This window comes from Dermacentor albipictus, chromosome 2 (assembly GCF_038994185.2).
Source record: "Dermacentor albipictus isolate Rhodes 1998 colony chromosome 2, USDA_Dalb.pri_finalv2, whole genome shotgun sequence".
Classification (NCBI taxonomy): domain Eukaryota; kingdom Metazoa; phylum Arthropoda; class Arachnida; order Ixodida; family Ixodidae; genus Dermacentor; species Dermacentor albipictus.
In genome coordinates, this window is record NC_091822.1 from 85,453,345 (window position 1) to 85,480,366 (window position 27,022).

The 27,022-nt window shown below is 47.0% G+C and overlaps 1 protein-coding gene across 1 annotated transcript; it reads left to right on the plus strand.

Annotated features, from left to right (window-relative positions):
- LOC139055734 (uncharacterized) lies at positions 1-27,016 on the plus strand. Its single transcript, XM_070533266.1, has 5 exons — positions 1-78; positions 4,599-4,664; positions 5,723-5,764; positions 24,159-24,212; positions 26,903-27,016. Exons 1-5 carry the CDS (start codon positions 1-3, stop codon positions 26,978-26,980), a joined length of 318 nt encoding a protein of 105 aa, XP_070389367.1. The 3' UTR covers positions 26,981-27,016.
- Positions 27,017-27,022: the final 6 nt, after the last annotated feature.

The window sequence follows — 27,022 nt, forward strand, 5'->3', positions numbered from 1 at the left end:
ATGTCCTATCGCAAGCCGGAGCAGCTGGAACAGAGTGCATCGCTGGCTAGCTTGGCTGACCAGCAGCATGTTGTTCGGGTTCAGAAAAGCGAGCGTTGCGTTTGCTCCTTTGACAAACACAAAAGCGCTCGCTACCCGCCGTGGTTGCTCAGTGGCTATTTTGTTGGGCTGCTAAGCACGAGGTCGCGGGATCGAATCCTGGCCACGGCGGCTGCATTTCGATGGGCGCGAAATGCGAGAACACCCGTGTATTTAGGTTTAGGTGCACGTGAAAGAACCCCAGGTGGGCGAAATTGCCGGAGTCCTCCACTACGGCGTGCCTCATAATCAGAAAGTGGTTTTGGCACGTTAAACCCCATAATTTAATTTTTAGAAGCGCTCGCTCGTCGCGTACTTGTACGTTGGTGCTGTGGCAACAGTTGGTCACAGCGCTTCTGCGGGTCACGTTTAAAGCGCAGGGTAAAACTTTAGCGATCTTAGCCTCCCCGGCACGGCGTTCTCGACTTCACCGGCCGTTGCCTCGCACGCTAGAAGCGCGGGACTCGTCAGTCGACCAGGCAACTACCGCCATCTGTAGTAAAGGAAGATAATTAGCTGAGGCTTGGCACCGCCGGGCAATTCGGGCTTGGTCCTACATGTGCGTAAACTAGCGGCCAGACAGGAAGGACTGCGGCGGTGATAAAGCTTCGACCATTTGGTTCTGCCGGCATTCCATTCCTGCATGGCTTGTCGCCACATCTACACCATTGGCCGCCGGGATGCGTTCTCCTTCGTGACAAATGCAGCATGCGGTTCCTGCTCGTTTATGAAGCTGTGCAAGAAAGAATATCGTTTGTCTATTTCAACACGTCCAATGTACAGACATACGAAATATACTGAAGATGATGCGCTAGCTTAAAGGATCGCCCGGTAATATCGCACTTGCTTACAGCTTACCTTTGAACGTTACGTTTGGTTTTCGTGCCCCATTGCTGCATGTATTGGTTATTTTTAACCCGCGAAAGCGGTTGCGAAGCAGGTATTATCTCTGTGCTGTTGAAATCTATCTTGTGCAGTTTCGTCAACTGTAGTTTATATGCTTTGTGCGCGGTGGATAACCCGCGTCACACTTGCCTGCTCCATCACGGTCCACGCTTTAATTTCGCTCCGAAAGCTAGAACAGGAAAGATGCATTCAGCCTTTCTCAGCGTTGTGTACTGCACACGCACTGCTTGTGTAGGAGTTCTTATGCGACCACCCGACTGCCACGCAACGCATCGGCATTCTTGCAAAAACTCAAATCACGAGTGCAGCAGGGAGAGAGCGCGCCCAGAGTCGCCCGTCAACTCGCAAATCATGAGCGAGCAATGCGCCTGGCTGCCTAGGCGCAAAGTGGTCCTTGCGCTACAAAACACACATTCATCAACATGCCTATAGGCGCAACAAGGGCCAACTGAGAGATCAACACTTGCGCACGGCTCTTCAATATTCGCCATATCCCCGTCGATACCGTGTTTCTGCCAGGTGCACGCGTCGTCTTCATAAGCGCTATTTAATGCCTACTATAACAAAATTAGAAAATTAGCAGCCTTGTGGCATTGCCAACATTACGTTGAGTGCATACGCTCCGCATATATAGTCATTGACGCACAAGTGAAATTTCCTTGCAGTTCGCCTTTAAGGAGTCTCTTGTGTATGTACTTCGACACCAGCCGCCAAAGACATAGGTGATATTCACGGATTCGAAAGCAGCCCTACAAAGTATGTGGAACAGCCACAACCGATGTAATAATCGACCTGCAGCATTTGGGATTGCCTATCTTCACCACAAATCTAAGATTGCTGGACAATGCATCACGTTTCAACAGATACCTGGCCATGCCGGTATTTCGGGAAAACCAAAATTTCCGAAGAAAATCTTTTACTAAAGCCGATGCTTTGAACAGGGCAAAAAAATATGAATATCAAGAAAAAGATCGCCTCGGGTATCTGCCGCTTCACTAAGATAGCTTTCTGGCTTATATTGATCCATAAGTAAGATCGAAAATTCCACGATCACTTCCTCGACACTTGGGGACATCGCAAAATCTTGGACTGATCGTTGCATACATGAACAATTATCTGTACCGCATAGGGTTAGCTTAGATCAGCATAGCTTAGAGACAGTCGATCACACGCAACCTAAATGCACCGCGTACCGCGACGGGAGACAATGTTTGAAGTGACAAATGGAAATGATTTGCCACGATCCATTAACGCTACCCAGCAATCTTGGTTCCAATGCCCGGCCCTTCCAAACAGTGGCGGGTTTTGGATTTACTGTTCGAATGCCTGCTTGAAATTCGTCTAACCGGAAATCTTTAAAGTTACCCGACATTTCATATACGAAAGCCTATCATGCCTAAATGTTTATTCAGGCGAGAGCCTGAATAAACACAAAAGCAAGAAACCTTGTCGCTCTGCATGATTTTGGCCGCTTAGCTGTAGTCGCACTGCCGCGTGAGAAAGAAACGTTTAGTTTTAGCACAGACGATACCAACTACAGAGAGACAGATAGAGAAACGACTTTATTTGTGGCAAAACAAGTCGTTAAACTAGCTTGGCGGTGGTCAGAATGTGTGGTGGCCAATTACAGAATCATATTGATGACTTTACACAACGGACAGTACTGCAACACACCTCTAATTGAAAATTATTCGCGAAAAAATTCTATTCTGTATTTAATAACGTACCACGTGTTTTTGTAGTATATTTCACTCCTATATAACACATTAGTCATGTGATTCACGGTACAACTAAGTGATAGAGTGTGCATAGGGTGACATGCTTCCTGTCGCTCGAAGCGATGATTCCGATGTGGACTGCCTAGCGCTCTTTAGTAAACCAGTCAAGGACACCAGCACCAGGCCTGTCTACCTAATGTGCTCAGCCTTTAACGCCGCAGATAAAATAGAAATTTTGGTACCATTTCATTGCATTACCGCATCGGCGATACCTGCATGCCCTAATAGCGATAGCTTTGCTGGATTTGTTTTCCCACGCTTTCTGTCTGATTCGCAGTGATATACTACGCAACCGATATTGGACGAGCCACTCAACGCGCTGCGCGGGATTGCTTTCCGATGATAAAAGATATTCGACCGCATCCGCCAAACGAAATAGCTATAAAGGCAAGTAACAGAATCATGTTCAAACTATTCTGGTAAGCAATTCCAGTAGTAATTAGAAAGACTGTGCAAGAAATACTCACGAATAAAACAACTAAAGGTCAAAAATAACGTGAGAAATGAGAATGCGGCAACTCAGAATGCTATTTAAAGTCCAGTGCTGCAGGTTATTCATCTTATCTGAAACTGAGAAAAGAAATCCCATACGTCACTGCATTCTGAGATTGGTTATCTATGCTTCACCATTTGACCTACCACCTAAAACTTAAAAGAAAATGTGGGCATTGCATGAAAACGATTTATGTATTAATCCTCTGCATTCATCACGTGAATGTGATGGAAATTTCAAAGTTTGAAGCTGCCTACGCTCGTTTATTCATGCGGAAATTGTGGCAGACGGCTCGCACATATTGTGAAAATGCGCTTTTTTTATTATTGCCAGTCCTTTCGGTTCACGTTGCCTTGAAGAAAATACAAATTTTCTGCTCCGAACGCAAGATTCGGAGCAGGAGGTGTTAATACTTGCGGAATATTGGGACGACGAGATGGTGGCAATGTTGGCTAATGACCAACACTGCCTGAAGACCCTCATACTGGACAAAAACAATTTTAAAAATTCGGTAACATCAGTCTTCCATCAACTGCGTTTGGACAAGACCAAGTGGTTCAATGTCGTTAAACCTCCTCTGGTTTAGCACTTTCCTCACCCCACACATGATATACACATTATATTTATACGGCTATCAATGAAACTACACGCTGCATTCTGTGACGTGTCACATGTCTTTACATACCCGCAAGCTACATAAAGAAACCACAATTAGATCTTTTAAAATTCATCATCTTTCCCATCGATTATCCTAAGGGTGTGCTGAAGGTGTCTGCGGCATAGCTCTTGTTCTTCGTGTGGTTGCTCCGTGGTTGCTCAGTTGCTATAGTGTTGGGCTGCTGAGCAGGAGGTCGCGGGATTGAATCCCGGCCATGGCGGCAGCATTTCGATGGGGCGAAATGCGAAAACACCCGTGTACTTCGAGTTAGGTGCGCGTTAAGGAACCTCAGGTGGTTGAAATTTCCTGATTCGTCCACTACGGCGTGCATCATAATCAGACATTGATTTTGGCATGTAAATCCCCATAATTTAATTTAATTTCTGTATGAAAGACACAATATGTTCAAGGAAATCGGTCATTTGACAAATCGTGTGGTGAACGTGTAAAACATAGGTTCACCATGCAGTTATAGTCGACAACCTGCTAGTATGGCTTTGTGGGAGGGCTATCCGTGTGGAAAAACACGAGAACAGGTTGTAATTTGAAGGCGGTTCTGTATGATTTCGCCTTAGAGTAACTTTTATAAAACTATAGTTGTACAGCCTACGTACAAAAGTGATATAATGTGTTACTTATTCTTCATAGCAGTAATCGTGTGTGCTTTTATTCGCTTTCTAACCAGTTTCTCAAGAGCGTTTGTGACGAGAGCCAAGCGTGCGCGAAAGAACTAAATACTTTGGAGCTTCAGGTAAGCCCTCGCTAATACGTAGACCATAGTGAACAGCATTTGTTGAAGAAATACAGATATGAAACACTGGTGAAAGAACTGCAAGGGGTTCATATTTTCATATTTCCAGTGGGTGCAACTCCGTGGAACTTCACCTTGTACAGTAAACGCAATACCTGATTAGGCTCGGCTTTCTTTAGGCCAAATTAAGACATAAATTAACCTTTACTTCTTAAAGAACCTGTGCGTGCTGAATGACAGCTACGATGAGTGTACCAGATGTTTTCTAGAATTCTGACAGAACCAAAAATCTCCTGCCCCAGATACCGCAATTTTATTACCTGAAGTAGATCACTGAAACATATGGGCGTTATTTGCGTGAGAAATCACTGCTTACACTTTGTTGTGTGGTCATTTTTTATTATCTAGCTATTTAGCTCATTACCCTAGGGCACGCTAGGAGAGTTCCGACTTGAGCTCGGTGGTACGGCACTAAGGAAACGGAAACAAGGGGCACAGTGAAGGGGACACACATGCAGCGTTCCGTGTGTCCCTTCAATGTGTCCTCTGTTCGCGTGCGGTTATAAGCCTGTTTCGAAAAAAAGGCATGGTACATGTAGCAATTGCAAACTTAATCAGGTCAGTTGACAGCCGCCATGGGATATCATTTTGAAAATTTTATCGGTTTCGAGCTAGGCACTGCAACATCTGCAACAAAAATGTTCTGTTTTTCTACATACGTAGCACTTTGGGAGAACGCCCAATGTACCCGTGGTACATTGATGTTGTGCAGCAGTTTCGTTTAGTGGTTTAACGTGCTGTTCTTAGTAATGTTTAGGTGAAGTAGCACACATTCATTGAAGAAGTCGGAAGGAAGCAACGAAGCTTTCAGCGCAAAGGCTCATGCATACCGCTGCTCACGGTGGGATGCACGAGCTTATTCCGACTAGACGGCACCTGTTGTTGGCGTTTCTTGCTACACAACAAAAAATATAAACACCGCAACGGGAAAACGTTTCCAAGATTGCGCACGCACCTCATTATGTTCTCTCATATTATTGTCTGACGCTTTGTTGCAGGCAATCATACCGTGCGCGCGGAAGAAGCTTTGGGCCATCTGGGTAGGTTACTACCAAAATTTTTGTTTTTTTGATGTGTCAGAGGCTCAAATGCAGCATGAGCAGCTGCTGCTTTCGCACTTGGAGAGGCTTTTACTCATTTAACACCGAAAAAAATGAAATAATTTAACCGGCCGCGCTGGTTTGTGCAAGCCTGTTATCATACATTTAACTTGCCTTGAACTTGACATAATTGCAGCACAATGCTTTCCTATAGCAGAAAATGAGCCTGTGATGGTACTGTCAGGAAATGACTGCATTTATTCCTGACTGAAGGATATTTGTATTCTAAATTCCCATACATTCATCGAACCGCTGCGGTACTTTACCGGGTATCAAGTTGCGCTGCTGAGCTCGACGTAGTTATTTCAATGTTGGCAATATGTAAAACGCTCGTGTACTAAAGTGTAATGCACGGTAAAGAATCCCAGGTATTTAAAATAGCAACGGAATCCCTCGCTACGTTGTGTCTCGCAATATGATTGTGATTTTAGCATGTAAAGCACGCAAAATGAATTCTGGTAACAACAATTTGTTTTAGGCCGAGCCCCACCAAAGATCTTTCTTGTCTACGCACATCGCGCAGTCGTCATCGCGCAAAACCCTAAGGTGGCGATAATTTGCCTACGTAATGTTTAGGATGCAAGGCAGAGCTAGGTTCGGTTTATAAAAACAATTGTCCCCTTCTATTTGTGTTTTTGTGGCAGTATGAATGTCTAGGCGTCATTTATTTGATCACTGATCGAGTCGTTCTGTGACAATATTCCTGGCACCGTGGACATCGAGGTGAGTCGTAAGGATGACGCTTTTTTGAAGTGTGTTTCGGTCGAATTAAGTTGGCGATTATGGCGCAAGGTGTTGCCAATAGGTGACGGTTACAGCGTGATTGAGGGCTAGCGTAAACAGCACCCCCGGAGTCTACCAGGTTGATACCAGGCGTCATAAGCAGTGGGTGGCCAATTAAGCAAGTTTTGGTGTTGCCACTAACGCGTCTCACTTTTCCTGATACCCAACGGAAAACTCAATCACTTTCGCGTATTTCGACGCTATGTTCTTTCTTCCTGGTTCGGTTTCTGTGGCCGCGAACGTTCCGACAACGTCGGAAAAGCGACGACAGAGCTCAAGGCGTCCTGAACAGATCTATGGTGTGACAACCCGCGAAGGAACAGCATGGCGAAAACTTTGCGTTTCCCAGTGAACGAGAGGTAATCACGCCTTTTCTGCAGTCGTTATGACAGAAACGAGAGCTATCCTTGTGAAAACCGCTATAAGAATAAAGAAAAGATGTTCCTTGATTTCTGTATAGTGAATATCGTTTTGGTTTGGCGCGACACATTTTGCTGTAGTGTTGTGAAGAACTGAAGCTGCCCGTTGGGAATTGCTTATGAGCCGATAGATGCTAGCTCAGGAGCAGATAGAAATTTCGCTTCATTATATGTTAGTGGTTGTTGGACATTTTTTTCAGCAGTAGAAAGCTTCGGAATTTATATTTACGAAAGGTACTTTAATGATTGCTGCATGAACTTGTTAGACTGGAGAAGATTGTGTTGACCAGTTTTTTTTTTTTGTTCTGACATCACCAGCTTTGAATGCTTATGACCAAGCAAGAGGCTAATAAAATTGAATTGCATAGGAGTCACCGTTTACGTTTAAATTAAAATAAGAAATTGGAGCTACGTGCGCGACGACCGCGGTGCTCTTCACTTTTCAACCTGTGCTCAGAAGGAGGTACTTTTTTTTTGTAGCTTCTCGTACTCTCAAGTTTGGTGTAGCTTTTATGTGTTGTTTGATTTGACCTTCTTTAATCATGACCACGCGGTATTTGGCCCATGTTCCAGTTTTCAAACATGGAAAAATTACGCTAAATCAGGAATCCTGGCGGGGCTCACACAGCAGCAGATGTACAACCGATACCGCCTGTGCTCGGACCACTTCAGAGGAAGGCACGTCACCCACCCGAACAAAACAAGACTGTTGTGGTCTGCTGTGCCGACTGTATGAGTGGAAGAGCGGTCCTCAATCGATGAACAAAAGGAAAAGAAATAATTTGTCCTTTCGAATATCTCTGCGTCTGTAGTTAATTGTTTTCGTACAGATACCATGTGACAGGGAAAGGCGCAAGTGCTAATAACACGGCAACCACTGTATATTCCCCGTCTTGTGCTGTGGCGTCGTGTGCCATGTGACGTTACACAGCGAAATGTGCTCTGCGTCCGCCAAGAAACAGCTTGCTTATCAGTTTCCCTTTATCGGTTGCTCATCTGTGGTGCACGATGTTCCAGAGTGTAGGCTCAAGTAGACAGTTTTAGAATAGCGTTTACAATTAAACGTGAACGCATTACATACGTAAATAAATAGCGTCGTCCTCACTTGGCATGCTCTGAACGTTATCGAGTTTCTGTGGTTTACGTGCTTTGTGATAACGTACGCTATTTTGCGAGTTTAACATCCCCAATGTTTTCGAACGCTAAATAATATTCTTGTCGAACATGGCGGCACCCATGTCTCGCGCTTCAGCGTGAATTCTCACGATGGCTACGCTATCACTCGCATTGCTCTCACTCGCAAACTATTGTATTGTGCTTTCGCGTTCTCTAAATTCACCGGAAAGGTTAGTTATGAGCACATAGCGCGTCCATCTTCCGAGTTCGTTCGGCGATTCTGGCGCCCGTAGGCCTAATGAGACGCGTCCGCATAACAACAGCAGGATAGCTGCTAATGGATCGTGTTGGCTTCGAAACGTTCCGTACGAGGCACCAGACGGCACCCTGTTATAAGGTTTTCTTTAAGTTTGCGTTTCCGTACGGTACACTAAAAGACTTGAAAGGACACGCAACGTAATGTCCCGCAAAGGAGCTTAGGTTTAACGTGCGTAAGGTGACAAACGCTGTTATAAAACTGTCTATTAAAAAACCGAACAGTTTTCTTTTACAACGAGCGAATTCACGTTCGTAAAAAGTCGCGTCGCGCTTGGTGCTACGATAGATGATACGGCGAAGTCAGTTCTGGCCACCCGCTGCCGCATTCTCCCAGGGTCTGGTTGCCGCTCTATAGCAGAAATTAGCAAATAGCAAAACGAGAATAGAGACGCTCAGTAGCCCAGCAGTTTCACAGCACTGGAAGTACGTTTTCATGGGATCATATTTTGAAGAAAAGATGAAGCCAATGTAAATAAAACGCTCAATTACCTAATTCTTAACAAGATATCAAAAAGAATAATTGATAACGAAAACTAGCTCTAAAACGTGATGCCTAGTATTTACAGCTAGCTACTGAAAAATAAGCAATGCTTTTCACATGCTACATGAAGATACCGGGGGTTTCAGTGAACAATTTAAAACATTTTTAAAGGTTGCCTGTGGCAAATAGCCCAATTATAGTTAATGAACTTATCTACGAGAAGAGGCGGACAAATCCTGCGCAAAAACTTGAAATAAATAATCGAACAGTTATCAAAAAATTACCAATTAAATTTTTTTCTAATTACCTTATGGCCAATATTTCAATTTAAAAATTCTAGCTGTGGATTTCGCAAGGCGGATGCACTTGGAACGAATTCTCAAGATGACACCAGTTTCGGGATAATAATTCCCAAATTTGCGGAGAAATATATTGCCGTCCCAGTTACTTTTGTGCTGGAATGCATAAAACGACGTTTTGTTGAGGAGGTGAATGGAACGCATATGCATTTGTCCGCAAAGTTGGGGAATTATTATCGCGAAAGTGGTGCCATGCTGAGAATGCTTTCTAAGTGGATCGGACTTGCTAATTCCACTGCTAGAATTTTTTAATTGCGATATGGGCCACAGGACAATTAGTTAACAGCTTCATTAGTGAATTTTTGTGAATTAGTCGATTATGGGGCTTCAGCCCCATCCCGAAATTTTTTCGTGATGTCATTCACCACCGACCAAAACAACCCCCGGCGCTGGAAATCTTTCTGTGTTTTGTCTAGAATGACGTTTTCCCGCTCGAAAAGACATTTCAACGCAAACATAGCGAAATCGGGCTGGATTTAATGGCAACGCCCATGCACGTGGAATCACATAACGCAGACAACCACAACCAGGGACAAAGTTTCAACGGCGCTTTGATGGCGAGCGGGCTCGTTGCGGCATCTCACGGAGGCCGCGGAATCTATGGAGCGCATGGATTTCAATTCTGAAATTTTATGGCCACAAATTTCTCATAAACGTTTGATGAAAAAGGTGCACTGACATTTCTAAAGTCGTGCTTTAGATTTTCAATTCCAGAACTTTGTGGCTTTAATGTTGTTATAAACGTTTGACATCAAAAGTGCATTGACTTTCTAAAGTCGTACAATTCACCATACAACGAGACAAACCTAATCAACACACTGTCAGGCAAGTTCACAAAGCACGCAGTGAGGCACTGTGAGACAAAGCGTTGTCGTTCGTTTTTGCCGTGATGTCAAAGAAAATATCAACATCTTTTTTTTTTTCACCTGCGCCAAAGCAACCATGCCATGACACTAAATTCTTATTTGTTTTTCTACTTTTATTCGCGCAGACACATTGAGTCTCTTCAAATATTTTGTTTTGTTCTCGCAACCCGCGGGCTGCCGGAGCCCGCCAGAGCGCATGCGTTTTCTTCGTGTTGCCCCGACCATCGCGCGGCGCACTTCGCTGCGCGTTCCTTTTTGTCTGGCCGGGTGGATTTTCGCCTGACAAGGTTTTGCTCGCTTTCTGGCTAGCAGATGAGAAAAAGAAACAATGCATGGTCGCTCGACATCATCACTGCGGGGCAGGGTCAACAGATTTGGCGATTTCTCGCCAAATTGGCTACTTCTAGAGGCCCCTGACGACTGAAAATCGGGTTTGGAGACTTGCCTGCTTCATGGCTACTTTTGTAGGTGGTAATTGGTATAAGGAGTAGCTGAATTACACTTCCCCCGACGGCCCCCACGAAGCAACAGCCTCAAACGTCAGATCTTCAAGGCAACGCTTTTGTGTCTTGCAAGGAGTGTACAAGAGCGCTATTAAAAGGCGGGACAAAAGAAGACACACAGGAGCACGCACAGTGCTGTGTGTGTCCCTGTTTGCCTTCTTTTGTCCCGCCTTTTAATCGCGATACAACACACACTTGAACACACATTTCGCACTTGAACACACGTTTTCGCACTTGAAGATGCATTACCAATATGCCCACATTGCAACCCCCGTGTCTTGCGAGCTCCGGAAGCAAATTCAGGAGCTGCAAAGATATTGACACGTGAACACGTTTATCTTCTACGGGTGAGCGCTTTTACCGTCCACGAAATGTTAACGCTCAGCGCAGGACGCGTCTAAATGTAGCGGAAATTTCAGGAATGTTATCGATGCTTCTATCCGCTGTCTGTTGTCGCCGAACCTTGTGTAATCTGACTGCATGTATGCGCGATGCGAATGGCGTAGAACTTTGTGGAATGCATGCAGGTCCCAGCGATTACTCTGGAACATTCGACGACTGATATATAAAAGCCGACGCGTTTGACCCGCTGATCAAATTTTCGACGATCGCCGACTGTGTTCGCCGCTCTCGTTGTGCTTTAAGTGTAGCCTGTTTTATGGGCACAGGTTCGCCCAATAAAAGCAAATTTTGTCTTTCAGTGTATCGCTACTGTGTTCTTTAACGTCACTACCATGTGACAATATCATCGCCACCACATTCTCAGTGGTCCTCTTCGACTTGTCACCCTGGGCTATCCAGGACTGCCCGAGATGCTTCACATGCAACGCTCAGTGGCAGAAATCAACGCCTCGGGCATTTTGGGACCGTCATTGACGGATAATAGGACAGGCCCAAGCAGCTCTCTCCGAGTAACAGGAAATAACCACTCTTACAGGCAATGCTTTTGTGACCTTCGCAGGACGGAAGCAATAGGTGATGTTCTAATATCACCCCAGGGAACGGTTACCTCTATACAGAATCTCGAAGACCGTGGTTCTTCGCGTCAGAAACGACTGCAACAAACAAAAACACGTCATGGCAGCCATGACATTAGGGGGCCAATGCCTACGTGACTATGCGACTGCGTACGAGGGAGCTGAGAATGTTTATGTCGTCATAGTGTTCGCACGGGAACGTTTAAAGTGCAGTCATAGTGACATAGAGGTAATATAACCATCTGTGCAAGGACCGCGTTCAGCAAGTTTATTCTACTGAAGTGGCGATGCCACTTCGGCTATGAGAAAGTATCGCAAGTGTGTGGCAGAAATTATCAAAGAACTTCAGTTGGTCATATATTATGGTAAATTAAGATACAATATTATGTGATAACGACTCTTTTCCTCTGTTATTTTTGTTTGTCATCAGCGCGGCAGGTCTTTTTCGTCTGTTCTTCGTTATTTTCGCGTTAACAATGGGCAAATGTTCGTTTGTCGCAAGTGGCTAGATTTTTGGCTACCAATTAAAGCCTTTGCCCTAGTTGGCGCCTTTTTGGGCTTCCTTTCTGAATTTTTCGGCTACTTTTTCTTCCGAAGATCTGGCAACCCCGCAGCGCAGACTCGACAGATTCCAATGCTTTCGCCTGAGCGTAACCTCTCCGGAAAACTTTGTATCGCCGGTGTAGGATACCGAGCAGCACGCGTATGGTTCTTTGTGGGCCAAGCATCTCACGTTTTCTTCGATTTCGGTAGCCACAATAAGTGCCCAAAGTAGGCATTCGATTGCGGCCAACATGCTTTCCTTTGCGTTTTCTCATTTCTGTGACCCCGCCCCACAGTAGAAAAAGCAAGACATCGTTGCGGGCAGGAAATTGTTGCACGGGGAAAGTTCAACTTTATTACTGCTTATCCTTTTGCGGAAAACTATGGGCCATGGAACGCTTCAGTTGCCGAATACTCTTATTACATTATTGCGACAGCGATTATATGGATACTCCAGGCACATTGCTGCCACCGCCGTCGCCCTCATGATTCGTATAAAGCCTAAGGGCGATGACATCTTGATCGCGCGCCGCGTACTGTATGTGCTAGTGAAAGCGTATAGGCGGGTAGGGGTGACATGGGTCAACTGACGATGGTGGATGAGTATTGTGTGCTCAAGGGAGAAAAGCAGTGAGGAAACGGGCCGCCTCCTGTCGCGCGCGATACATCAAGGGGAGTGGAGTGAAAGTGTGATCTGTGAATCTGTGGTTGCGTAACATGTCTGTTTGCCTTGTGTGTCGCTTTATACACAGCGACTTTTTCTTAGATACGTAGATTTATTGGAGTCTTGTAGCTATATTTATATAACTTCTTGCGACGTTTTGTACATGCGTGCAGTGAACTTTGTTTCCAGTGACACGTTTTTGCCATTTATCAAGCTCTGTCTTCGCATTTGTATATTCCATTGTATCTTAGCATTTCTAATATACGAGTGCGAGCCAAATGAAAGTGAGCCAACCAGTCCCGCGCAATAATTGTTCTGTTCGTTATTTGCGAGGCACGTGCATAGCACACAGGCCTCTCTCATTTACAAGTGATCCACAGGTGTAAGGTTCTTTAATGCTTTCATGCACTAGGTTGAACGTGCTTGCGTGACATATGGACACTCCGAAAGTTGAGCAGCGTGGTGTCGTCAGGTATCTGACAGCTGAAGGTGTTTCCTAAGAAGAAATTAGCCACTGAGATTTTCCCCTGGATATGTACAAACATGTAAATAGGGTTCTTGAATGACAAATTTTCGTTAAAATATTTGTCTTCAACTTGTGCATTTCATGGCCTTTGCATTTTTCATATCAGCGACATGCACTGCTTAGCTGATTTCAAGCTGATATAGTTCTAAAATTCGTGTGATGTTTGATTTAGTTATTAAATATACGGATAACATGGAAGCATTGATATGAGGTATTTCGGGCACAATTTTTGATGCATACGAGTTTATTCTTCTGCGAAAAAAATGCATATTGTGCTTGTCTGGACAGTGCGTATAGTGGAGGCCGAGCTGGAACGGGAGCCCCCCCCCCCCGAACAAAATTTCTGGCTAGTCCACTGACGTCTCCCCCTTCTTCTCAGTCTTTGTGCCGCCCTGGCTTCCCCCACCCCCTTTTTTTTTTCTCCTTTTTCTTTTTTTCTTTTTTCTGCTTTTGCTTCTTTTCTTTTCTCCCCGCGTGCCCACTCTCACACTCTTGTCCCCTCGTCTTGGGAATGAAGCTCACAGACGTCGGACGACAGCGCTTGTTTCCTCTGGTAGTCTCTCTCTTTAAAACCAGCGGTCAGCGACAACACCCGCACGTGACGTCACTGCACTAACCCTTCAAAACTAACACGCCGAGGATGACGAGGCCGCCTTTGACGAAGATAGGTCCTCCTATCGAAACGTTGGCCAGCCTTTCTGAGGCACCATCTCGGTATAGCATGTTTTTTCGACTTTACCCGTTGTATGTAATACAAAAGCAAGTTGTTTTTACTGGCATGCGAAAGATGTTGACCTGCTGCTATTGATGATCTATATATTATTCACAGATAACTGTTGCCACAAAAACGGCCTTAGTAGGGTTATATTGTGCGGAGAAAATGAACACGGCCTGTGTAGCAGTTTTTTTTTGTGTATGAGAAATTGTAGGACGCTGTCTTATATACTGTCACAGTCGGTAATGTGGAAAGAAGACGACGCTGATGGTGGTCTTAGAGGCGACGAAGAAGTGTTTCAGAGTATCGATGCTCTACGCTTGTTGGCTCAGCCATTAAAAGCCACTTGTAAATATACGAACGCTTCTTCCTTCCCGTAACATCATTGGTGGACGTGCGGGGTAATCACTTGAGCAAGACGGAGCTCCGCAGCGGACGTAACCTGGCCGCCATGTCATCCGAAGGAGAGAGTTCAACCGCGGCCCCAGCGTCGCCACCGACGGTCATCCTGGCCCAGCCTCTAGACCCAGGCATGTTTTCCGGGATTGACAACGTTGATGTTGACCACTGGTTACAAAATTATGAACGGGTCAGCGCAGACAACAGGTGGCATCACACGCTTATGCTGGCTAATATAATATTCTACCTCAAGAAAACAGCACGGGTCTGGTTCGAAACACATGAAGAAGAGATTACGAGTTGGGACTGTTAGGAATGGCCGTACGGGGTGGCAACGTGCTAGCTTTCAGCCCGCTGCACGTGTTCCAAGCCCCCCAGACGAGGCGCCTTCCGAGAACTGCGGATGACCGACAGCCACGTGGCGCGCGGTCAGCTCTGGAATGTGGTACGCCGCCGCGCCACCCGGGACGGAGAGCGCAGTTCTACGAGGCCCTCGGTCGACGACACCGCGAGCTATGCTGTACCGAGAGTTCTACAAGGCCCTCTGACGTCGACTCCGGAGCCTTTGTGCGTGGGCTCGAACTTGTGTGTGCATTAGTGTCTGTGGGCCACACGGCGGGGCGCTGGCAAGTTTACAATGATTGGACGAACATTCCCGACCACTCGTGCTCTGTCCACGCCGAACGATGACGTCAAGCGGAGGCTTATAAGCAGCGTTTGCCGGCTGCTAGAGCGTGCTCGTGTCGTGCTCGTGTCGTGCTCGTCGTTGGGAGCTGAGTGCTCGTTGTCATGCTCAAAATGTAGTAGTGAGCTGTGTGCTCGAATGCTGTTTGCTGAATGTTAATCTTGCGGGCTCCATATGGGAGTCGCGCTAGACTGCCGATGTATGTCTTGTCTTAAAATATGTTAATCTGTAAATAAATCCTGTTCACCGAATTCATCTCTACGACCTTCGACTCCTTCAAATGGTGGCAGCGGCGAGGTAGTCCGACGAGTCCTACATCTGCTTGACAGCCGTAGGATCGTCCGACGAATCTAATAGGACCAGTGTAAACAGAAGCTGAGAGATTTGTTCGGCAAACCCGTCGGCCGCCAACGTGCTGCGAAGAAGGACCTTGGGACCCGTGTACAGACGTCCACTGATCCCATTCCTGTTCCCATTGACCTTCCGGCTCAAGCTCCAGCTCAACTTTATTCCGCGGATTTTATACGCCTGCCATCTCTTGCAGCAACCTTCATCCCTGTTTTAGCCAGCCCACCTGTACCTGACGGAGACTATGTCCTTACTCCCTCGACGTCAGTCCTGCTTTCTTACAATGTCTCCTTCCCACACACCATCGTTTCTGTTGCGGACAATCAGACATGTCTTCCCATCCTAAATTTCGGACAGTGCCCACAAGTAGTTCCTCGAGGCATGTCTCTTGCCACGTTGTCACCAACGCACGAGTGCCGCATTTCTGCGCCTTCTGCATCAGTACCGACCGACGACTTTACAAAGATGATTGCAGCGGACCTCTCAACCCAAGAAGCCGCACAGCTCCGTGGCCTCCTAGAGTCCTACTCCGACATTTTCGATCTGAACGATCGCCCTTTGTGTCAAACTACGGTCGTGACACATCGGATAAATACCGGCGATGCGGCACCTGTTCGCAGACGCCCATACCGGATGTCGCCCTCTGAGCGACAAGTTATCCAGAGCGAGGCTGACAAGATGCTTGCCAAAGGGACTATTGAAAACTCTTCCAGCCCATGGGCGTCCCCTGTTGTTCTCGTCAAAAAGAAGGATAACAGCTGGCGATGCTGCGTTGACTATCGTCATCTAAACATGATCACTAAGAAAGATGTATATCCACTTCCCCGCATTGACGATGCTCTGGATTGTCTCCATGGTGCCACTTATTTTTCATCTATAGACCTTCGCTCTGGATATTGGCAAATTGCCGTGGACAAAATGGACCGTGAAAAGACCGTATTCGTCCCACCAGACGGCCTATATCAGTTCCGGGTAATGCCTTTTGGCTTGTGCAATGCCCCGGCGACCTTTGAACGGATGATGGACATGCTCTTGCGTGGTTTGAAATGGTCCATTTGTTTGTGCTACTTGGATGACGTCATCGTATTCTCTACAACTTTTGCGACTCATCTTGAAAGACTTTCATCCGTTGTTTCTGTTTTTCGCACCACTGGCTTGCAGCTCAACTCGTCCAAGTGCTACTTCGGTCACCGCAAAATAACTATGCTCGGACACCTCGTCGATTCATCAGGCATTCGCCCCGACCCCGCTAAAGTTCGCGCTGTGCAGAATTTCCCCGTACCAACTTGTGCCAAAGATGTTCGCAGCTTTATTGGCCTATGCTCGTACTTCCGCAGGTTTGTGGAAAATTTCGCCGATGTTGCCCGTCCCCTGAGAGACCTCCTGAAGAAAGACGTTCCTTTCTCTCGGGGCTCAGAACAAGCATCTGCTTTCTCGCAGCTCATCACGCTGCTCACCACACCTCCTGTTCTCGCCCATTTTGACGCCTCCGCTCCGACAGAAATCCGCACTGACGCTAGTGGCTACGGCATCGGCGCAGTTTTAGCTCAACGCCATTGTGGGCACGACCGCGTCATCGCCTACGCCAGCCGCCTCCTCTCTCCCGCAGAGCGCAATTACTCGATTACCGAGCGCGAGTGTCTCGCCCTCATTTGGGCGGTGGGCAAGTTCAGACCCTATATATATGGTCGGCCATTTACAGTTACAACCGACCACCACGCCCTTTGTTGGCTTTCCTCCCTTAAGGATCCCACAGGACGCCTCGGTCGCTGGGCCCTACGGCTGCAGGAATACACATACACTGTGGTCTACAAGTCGGGTCGTCTACATCAGGACGCCGACTGCCTGTCTCGAAATCCCGTCGATGTACCGGACGGCTTAGTGGATGTCGCACCGATCTGCGTTCTTTCGCTCTCTGCCTTGCAAGACATTGGCGCTGAGCAACGACGCGATGAGTCGTTACACCCAATTATCGAACGCCTGCTCTCTGATCCGTCTGACCCATCCCTTCACATTTCTTGCTTCACGACGTTATCTTGCACCACTGTGCACCTCGTCAACTTCTCACCGATCGCGGCACATACATTCTATCCAAAGTCATAGACGAGCTACTTCAATCATGTGCTACTAAACACAAACTTACTACCGCTTACCACCCTCAAACTAACGGTCTTACCGAACGCCTGAACCGCACAATAACTGACATGCTCGCAATGTATGTTTCCTCCAATCATCGCGACTGGGACATTGCTCTACCATTTGTCACGTTCGCCTACAATTCCTCGCGCCACGACACAGCTGGCTATTCCCCCTTCTATCTCGTCTTCGGCCGTGAGCCAACGTTGCCTTTCGAGACACTCCTCTCGACCACGCTCGATTCGCCGACAGAGTACACTCGGGATGTCATAACCAAAGCGACCCAAGCACGCCAGATTGCCCGCATTCGTCTTTCTGCTTCACAGACACGCCAGAAGTGCCGTTACGACCAGCGCCATCACGACGTGCATTATGAACCAGGTGCTCTTGTGCTAGTCTGGTATCCAACTCGGCATGTTGGTCTTTCGGAGAAATTCCTCTCGGGATACTATGGCCCTCACCGCATCCTTCGCCAGGTGACCCCTGTCACGTATGAAGTGTCTCCGCTGGATGCCACGGTGCCTTCACCTCTCTCTGACATCATCCACGTCAGCCGTCTCAAACCTTACCTTTCTCGGACAGATGAGCCGCACCAATCAGGTGCTTTTTCTGACGGGGGTGATGTCACAGTCGGTAATGTGGAAAGAAGACGACGCTGATGGTGGTATTAGAGACGACGAAGAAGTGTTTAAGAGTATCGATGCTCTACGCTTGTTGGCTCAGCCATTAAAAGCCACTTGTAAATAGACGAACGCTTCTTCCTTCCCGTAACAATATGTATGATCGTAGCACAGAATGCGCCCATTTGTACTGAAAAAGTAAGACACTCAGCTCAACATTATATTGTTGCGTATTGAATGCCTTGCTGTGCGATAGGTTGCTAATAAAATTGACCGCACTTGCACTACTGTGAACAGGAGGGCAGGCGAAGCTCGGGATCCGCGGCTGTTCGTTGTCGTAACGCCTCGGCTTCGCGCTTGCTAACGCCGGGGTCGGCGCGTCGACGAAGAGCGCTTTCTCGAGCGGGTTCCAGGCGACGTTCACCAAACACCGCCTCTTCTTCGGCCAAACGCAAGACTCGCTGCCCTTCCTTCAACGCAATCTGCTCTTAAGCAGAACGAACCAAACGCGGCCTCCGCATCTGACTACCGGGCCTGAACTGGTGGGAAACGGTGGGCGCGAGGCGAGCGAACGCGCCATCACACCCTTTCACTGCTCCGGGGGGAGGGGAAGCCTGTGATTGGCTCGCGCCTTGCGCTGCGTCTAATTCTTCGTGCATATAAAACACCGCTTTTAAGGGCGCATATGATAAACTGGCAGTAGCTATAAAACGGTTAGCATTGTGATCATGCAACGCGAGGGCACAGGTTCAAATACCCAGCCCGACAAGTAATTTTTAAGCTCGCGCTGCTTGGGTTGTTTTCGTACGGGAACACTAATACTGACACAGACACGGGTGAGGCATTACAAGCTTCGCTTCGAAAAGCAGTGAATAAAGCACGTTTTTCTACCTGCCCACGTTCTGCCGAAACAAAATCGCCGCGTGCCATGACGTGCTAGCTCGTCCATCTTGAAGAAAAAATATGGGTTCATACACGTGGGTTGTGCACATGTGAGCACCAAAAGAAAATAGAAACTGAAGGACGTTGCAAACCAGGTATGCAAGAGCAAACCAATGTAAAAAAATAAATTCAAGCGGTGCAGGTTTCCGCTCGCACCTGCAGCGGAAGTCGTGCGCAGGCAACCAAAGGCATGGCGTTTCGCCATCTCGCAGAAGAAAAATACTTTTCATGAGAGCTTGCTAGCTTTTTGCATTGTTTTTTCTCTTTAGGCCTACCAAATTTTGCCTACAAAGTACCAGATAAGAAATTCGCGCTCGTGACAAAATTGCCGTTTACATGGGGGGTGTACGAGTGACATAGCCGTTTCAAAACTATATCCGGCGTGACGGCCCCTCCCTATGTGGCACGAGCGCGTCAATACAGCTCCATCCCCGCACGGTGACCATCACTGAGCGATGGCGTTCACCGAGCGGTGATCTAATTAACGACACACTCGTGCAACATACGGAGTAAAATCGTCGCGTCGGATATGCCCATGACGCCTGGTAGCCATCCGCTAGACCGGAGGGATCTGTACACGCTGGGCCTCATCTACACAGGTCTCGCGTACTTGCTCTCATGGCTTCGTGCTTTGAGCGACAGTGTAAACTGTTTAATCATGCATATTTACGGACTTGTATTTGCGAGTGTTCAGCGAAGCTACCACTAGTGCGTAAATTGCACGTTTCACTTTCGCGTTCTCGCTAATTCCTTTGAAAGAGAGATCAATTTCTTTCACATTGTAGCCAAAACTGAAGCAGCGCAGAGTGTTCTCTATCAGAAAGAAGCACACAGATAAGCGTGGATGCTAATCTGCAGCGAGTGTCTCGAATCTGAAGCCTTGGTGGCTTAGGGACCATATAAATGATTATTAACAAGTTGCCTGCTACTAAGCCCACAGAACGCCTGCGGTTTAATGCGTGGTACGCAAACTTTGCAGCCGCTTATTGGTGGAGCATGAAAGTTATCACGAAAATGATAGCTCCAAAGGCAAATTGTGTTTTCAATAGCTCTTATATCGACGTTGTTTACTGTGTGCCAACCAATGCTCCTGTTCCGAAAAGTTTAATTGTTGAGTTTCGTTCACGTGTGCAACGAGAGAGAAGTTCCTGAACTGAATTAGTGAGGCGCGGCTTCACTTGAAGTGTCTAGGGTTCACTTTAGTGTCCCTTCACAACTCAGGCGAAAAGGCGTAAGTCCCGTCGCCCCGGATTTTCTCTCAATCTTTTCTTTGTCTCTTCCTCTGAATGTCTGCTTGGTATGAAATTATGTTTGCTGTTGCGGATAGCTGCTTTGTCCTGAATAGACAGTATTGTTTTTCCGATTATCGCAGTGGTGTGTTCCCTGTCTGACTGAGCCTCGCTAACCCTCGCAGGTAAAGGCAAAAGTAAAGCCGCTGGTCATTTTAGAGCTACTGAGTTTCTCAGACGAAGATTGTGACTGAATGTTAGAAGTCTGTGTATACGTTTCTGCCACATTTTTTTATTCGTGTTACATTGACGGAGGTGCTGGGCTTATGTGCATGCCTAACAGCCCCACGGACAAGTGTGCGTGACTGCCTACGCCCACCACCTACTCGCTGTCTCGCTGTTAAGTTGACGGTCAATAAATTTGGAGCGCTTTTGGCTACCCGTTTTTTGTCAACGCGCACCGCCATGGCCTGTGAGGGCTCTTGTGAATAGAGATCCGAAAGCCTTCTTTGTTTGGCACCATGAATTAAAAGTTATCTCTGGTTAGTTTAAAAGTGTGCCTGCTGGCTCAATGACGTCAATTGCCTGTCCAGTAACTCACCGATCCAGCTGAAGTCAGCGGACGAGATTCCCACGCCTATCTCCCAGCCATGTCTGATTTTCTGAATAATGATATAGAAGAGCTAAAAGAAGAATTAAGACATTCAACGATCGAGGGCTTGGTTATAGTCACCTGAATCGCGCACTACGACGTTCGCTTCAGGCGAGTACATCATGCACCGACGCAACATGGCTTCTTGTTGCCGTAATTTTCTGCTGGCCCTCCCATATTCTCTCAAGCCTACTGTTCATGAGCAGCTCCACAGGACACCTTATTGCAAGTGGTACAGGTGTACCGCCTGCTGTGGTACAGGTCTACCTTAGCATAGGGCACCTTGGTACTAATCATTCCTACGACGGAGACCAACGTCGGAATTACTGGTCAGACCTGTACAGCTTCGCGGAACGTTTTCTCGCTTCTCCTGAAATCTGCCACTGGAGTTGGCCCGCTTCGCAGGTTGTGAAGATTGCCAACAACCTACGCAAGTTTTTGGGCTCCTTCATGCCATCGACAGAGATGCACAAGCGTTCGTCCGTGTCGGCGTGCAGCTTGATGACTCTTCTGCAACATCAATGTCCCGAAACAAGTGGTTAGCCATAGCAGAATACTAAGCGAAGCGCTATGCAGTGTAACACGCCACGCACGTTCACTGCTCACCATGTCCGGTGTAGACGTTGCAACCGTAGTACTCCAGGACGAGATACCTTTCAATGACACACCTCACTAGCTGGTCACAAACAATAACCACTACTTCCTGTTGCAAGTCGTCAAAGAGAATCTTCGTTCCTGCTCAACAAAACCCCGGCACAAACTCGCTATCTCGCACAAACGGACTGACTAGATGAACAGTTTTATTTTACCTTGTCAGAGATGATGATGTCTGTGTAAAGAAGGGGGGAGTAGGAAAGAGAAAAGTAGAAGGCAGGGAGGTTAACTAGAAAAACGTCCGGTTGGCTATCCTACACCGGGGGAATGGGAAAGGGGAAAACAAAGATAACATGGAGAGAGAGGAGGGAAGGAAAGAAGGAAATTGCGGCAAGTTCGCTGACGCGTGTGGTTTTACAGAAATTACTACAATAGTCACAGATGGTCGCACAAACCCGTCGTCCTTAAGAAACACAAAATCGCCTTCACCGCTTTATGGGCCGATAGGCGATGGGTTCCAGCAGCACCTGCACAGAAAGCTGCCGATTGTCCAGTTTTTGGAAAGCTTTGGCAAGTTCTTGTCTCTCTAGGGCATGTCTTGAACAATGGCACAGCAGGTGGTCGATGTTTTCTTCGGTGCCATAGACCTCGCATACTGCACTCTCAGTCACTCCAATTAATGTAGTGTATGCCTTTGTGAAGGGAACTCCTAACCAAAGGCGATAGAGAAGTGTAGCGTCACGTCGAGGAAGCCCGAGTGGAGGTCGGAGTTGCAGGGAGGAGTTTAGTCGATGCAGTCGTGTAAGTCATAAGTTTGGCGAGTTCCACTTGGTCACTTTGAGACTGCGTGCCAGTTGTCGAAGCTGCCTTGCAGTGTCAGTCCTCGAAAGCGGAATTGGAACGCTTTGCTCTTCTTGATGTGCTGTGCGAGCAGCGTTATCGGCGGAATCATTGCCACTGATTCCACAGTGGCCAGGTACCCATTGAAAAACGACCTCGTGGCCTTTTTGTTGGAAATCATGCTAATGTTTCACGAAACGTCCAATATGGGCTACAGCATGGTTCCCGCGGTCGAAGGGGCTGCAAGAATTCATGGTGGCGTTGAAGGAAAAAAAAACATCGTTTAATACTCACCAGTGCTTGAAATAGTGTTTAGTTAATAAATTTTTTTGCGTATCGTTGCCGCCATGCAATCTGGAAACCCTTTTGATCTCGGGCACCGTTTTATAACTAATTGTGAAGACGAATGTCAGAGATGTGAGAACCTTGTCAGAGATGATGATGTCTTTGTAAAGAAACGTTCAATATGGGCTGCAACATGGAAAAAACATAGTTCAATACTCACCAGTGCTCTAAATAGTGTTAAGTTAATTTTTTGCGTATCGTTGCCGCCATGCAAACACGAAACCCTTTCGACCTCGGGCGCCATTCAGTAACTCATTTTCAACACGAATGTGCATTTTGGCCTATCGTTGCAACTCAGATAGCCTAATGCCTCTTGTGTAAGTGACCCTTGCATTAAAAATTTGCCTTCAGAACAACGCCTGTTTTCCCCTTCTACCTTTTTCATCAACTATCCCATATGCAGTTTCGCACCACTTTTTTTTGGTGCCACAACATAACTCTGAATATGGCACAAAAGCATGCCGCATGTCCCCAGTAGCACGCCTGGTGAGATCACCTACAATCGACTCAGAGTGTTACAAGAATCACAAATGACCAAGACGACAGTCACCACCTGAACTTTCAAATATCTCTCTCAACTCTAGCTCTGATGCCGTGTTCTTATCGCTGTGCCGGTACACATGACAAGCTGCTTTCACGCTACACCGTACCTAACAAAATTTTTCAAGGTTAAGCAAAGTGAAGTACGCAACCTGGCCTCTTGAAAGAAAATAATCGAATCGTCTTCCCTGTTACAGGTATTGTATGCCGTTCAAAATTGTTCAGTATAGGTATTTGCAGGGCATTCTAGCAAACTTCAGATGACGCTCCAGCAGCTCTAAGAATAAGTTATGGTCCAATGCGAAGTGCTGTCGCCGGTGCGGAAGAAAGTAAAGCACTAGAACATATGACGAGCCACTTGCCTGACTACGTGCGTACCGCGTTGAGCGCCTGCCAGTTCACATATATATACACACACACACACACACACACATATATATATATATATATATATATATATATATATATATATATATGTGTGTGTGTGTGCGTGTACGCATGTTTCTGCAATATTCTTCCATACCATGTCATCATACATGCCAAGCAAACGCGTATTCAAGAGTGCACTGTCACTGCAGAGAGGTTCGTTCTCTAAAACTTGCACGCGCTTTTTATTGCATGTTCACGCAAACACATTTTTTGTGTCTTCCCTGTTTGCAATATGGTGGTTCCTCGAGCTGAAAACCTAATACTCCCTTCACCTGTAACACAATCTATTTTTTTCATTCCGACAGCAAGACACCCTATCTTATGACATGAAGACAAAAAAGATTGTAGAGAAGTTTGTGGTGAGTACTGAGAAAGAGTCCAATGTTTCTTCTTGTATTCATGGAGAGCATTATTGGTGCAGTTTGTTACACAATGAGGGTACGTGCATTTTTTAAAAATAATTCGGCAGTGTTATTGGTACGTGTGGAGCCGCCATCCAGACGGATTTCAGAAAGTGGTGGGTAAGAACTATCGGCGACGAGAAGGGCTACGAGATAAGTGGTGGACGCTGGGTTGTGTTGACCAGTATAAGGAGTTGAGAGCGCTGTTCTCAAATTCCGGTCGGGCAAGCTCCTGAACCATCGCAATCGTGGCTGGTGGTGGATTTGTAGGCATCGTGGAGCCGGATGGTGAATAGGCTGCCTCAAAATCGTGGCGCATGATGTGGATTACGCTGTTACGCTGGCTGATGCTATTGATCCTTACCAGACATTGTCGTAGTGGTATTAGGCAGACCCGTGATGCGCTGCGTGATATGGCGGCTGTTGTGCAAAGCGAGGGCATTCTTTTATAATGGCTTGGATAGTAGAGACTTGGCAGAAAACAAGCAAGTGGGAAGCGGCGCTCGCGATTTTTTTAGTATGTTAGCCACTTTGTTTTAGGCATTTTTCCATCTCCTCAGCGGCAAAGGCCAAAATATACTGTAATAATTAGTGATAGGGTTCTGTAGATGTCCGGACAAGCTTTGAAAAATCCTTTCTCGAGGCAACGCAGCACCCAGGGAGGTCGCCAAAAAGATCGTGTATCTTTGAAAATATCTCGTCTAGGCCACTCGTCTTTATGCGTTTGGAACCCCCTATGTAGGCATAATCGTTCCGTCCCCGCAATTATTAGTTCTGTTACGTGCATCAAGCTTCATTAATTCGTCGACGTGAGCCCCATCCAGGCCGAAACACTTACCAGAATTTCAAGGAGAGCAAGCGTGGCAATTGGAGCAATCTCACGAGCCCTAGTCATTGCTCATGGGGTCTATTCACTGGGTTTCATGCTCACTGTAGCGACCACTGCAGAGCGCGCCGGCGTGAATGAGGATCACGCACGTCCATTAAAATGCTACGCGTGGAGAAACACAGAGAAGCAGACTGTGTAATCTGTATCTAGAATAGCAGGCTAGCCATAAACCACGGTGGAAAGTTACTCGCGCCAAGCGCCCAGAAGCATTTGGTGCAATCATATATGGGATCATGTTAAGGCATCGGTGATCTAATGTTGGATACCTAAGTCTTAGCAAGACCACATGTCAAATAGCAGTGCTAATTAGAGTACATTTATCCCTGGCTCTGACATTGTTGCAGCCGCCGAACGCAAGGTGCAAGTGGCTCCTTCCTATCTTGTTCTTAATAGCGCAATGTCACACGCAGTATCTCACTATGGCGCGCAAGAGCGAATTGACTCGGCCCGCCTCGCCCCCCCACCCCCCCCCCCCCCCGCAACAAAGCTATAAAGTTTCCAGGGTAATTCAATGAAGCCTGAGGAAGAAGGGAAACGTGTGTTTCATTCGACAAATGTGGTGCATCAATAAAATAATGAATTGGTGGCCCGGCGACTAACCCATGCCACATTACACACAACCCGTTCGCAGTATGACGGCCTTCACGCGAAGGAGTAGTTAACAATGTGCAGCGGTACTTTCTGAGTATTGCTGGAGGACTGCGCGACGCAGCCTTTCACAGATGCGTTGTGCATGTGTGAAGCTGAGGGGGTTAGTTCCCCGTGAAATGGCGGCAACGAAAAAAAAAATTGTGGGGTAGTCGCCAGTAGTATACAAGCAGAAGCACCAACCCGTGACGTCACAGCAGCATCGAGAACGCAGCAGTCGATGTCGATGCGAAAAAAACGTCGGCGATACAGACACGAGCCTGGCGAGCACGGTTTCTTACGTCCTTGCGAGGTCACGGTGAGTCTCTTCCCCCACTTTCGCAAGTGTATTAGAGACTACGTCGTGTGCTCGAGCAAGTCGCCATGCCAGGCACGTTCAATAGATGTAGCCGAACCCGCCTCTGTAGCTGAGTGGTTAAAGCGACCTACTGCTAAGCATTCTGTCGCACGCACATTTGGTTGGAGATAAACGCAAAACTTTATTTGACCTAAAACCGCAAGTACTCAAAATTAATCCGGAGACATGCATCATGTGGCATTTCTTATAGCCACAGTGTTGGTTTGGGCAGTTAAACCTCGTGGAATAATGAATCCGGAATAGTCAGACTTTATCAAGCTAGCACCTAAGAGTACCCGAAAGGGCTTTAGTCTGGAAACACAGGTAAGCCCCGGCAGCGTTCCTGACTTGGTTCGGTCATGCACGACGCCGCAGCGCATTGGTACGGCGTATCTGAGGCGTAGCCGACGAGCACGAATATGCTGGACCCCTTCCAGTCGCAAAAGTAGAAATCATTCATCAACGCAGGCACCTCAGAAACAAACTTTCTTAAGTGAATGCTCCACGCCCCGGAAACCTGTACGGAAAACGGCGTGCAACCAGCGCTTGCAATGTGAGCCGCATTTGGTACTTCACATGATTTCACTTTTCTCTTCACTCGCCACGACAGCACTAGAATGCAAGAAAAACTCCCCCTCAAAGAATGATCAGCTTCTTGAAATTTGTCATTATACATGTAGTCTGTTCATATTGGTGTAGTCGGCAACTTCACGTAAGGCAACAAAATGGTGCATGAAATTCAGTCTAATGAAGAATATTATCGTTTTATTTCAGACCTGCACTGTTTCCACTGCTCCCAACGCCAAGGTAGCATGGCATCTCTTAAAGGTGGTATTGCGTGTGGCAGGCTAGCTTTCTGGCCTGACCGAGGAATGTAGAGGTGACGGCACTATA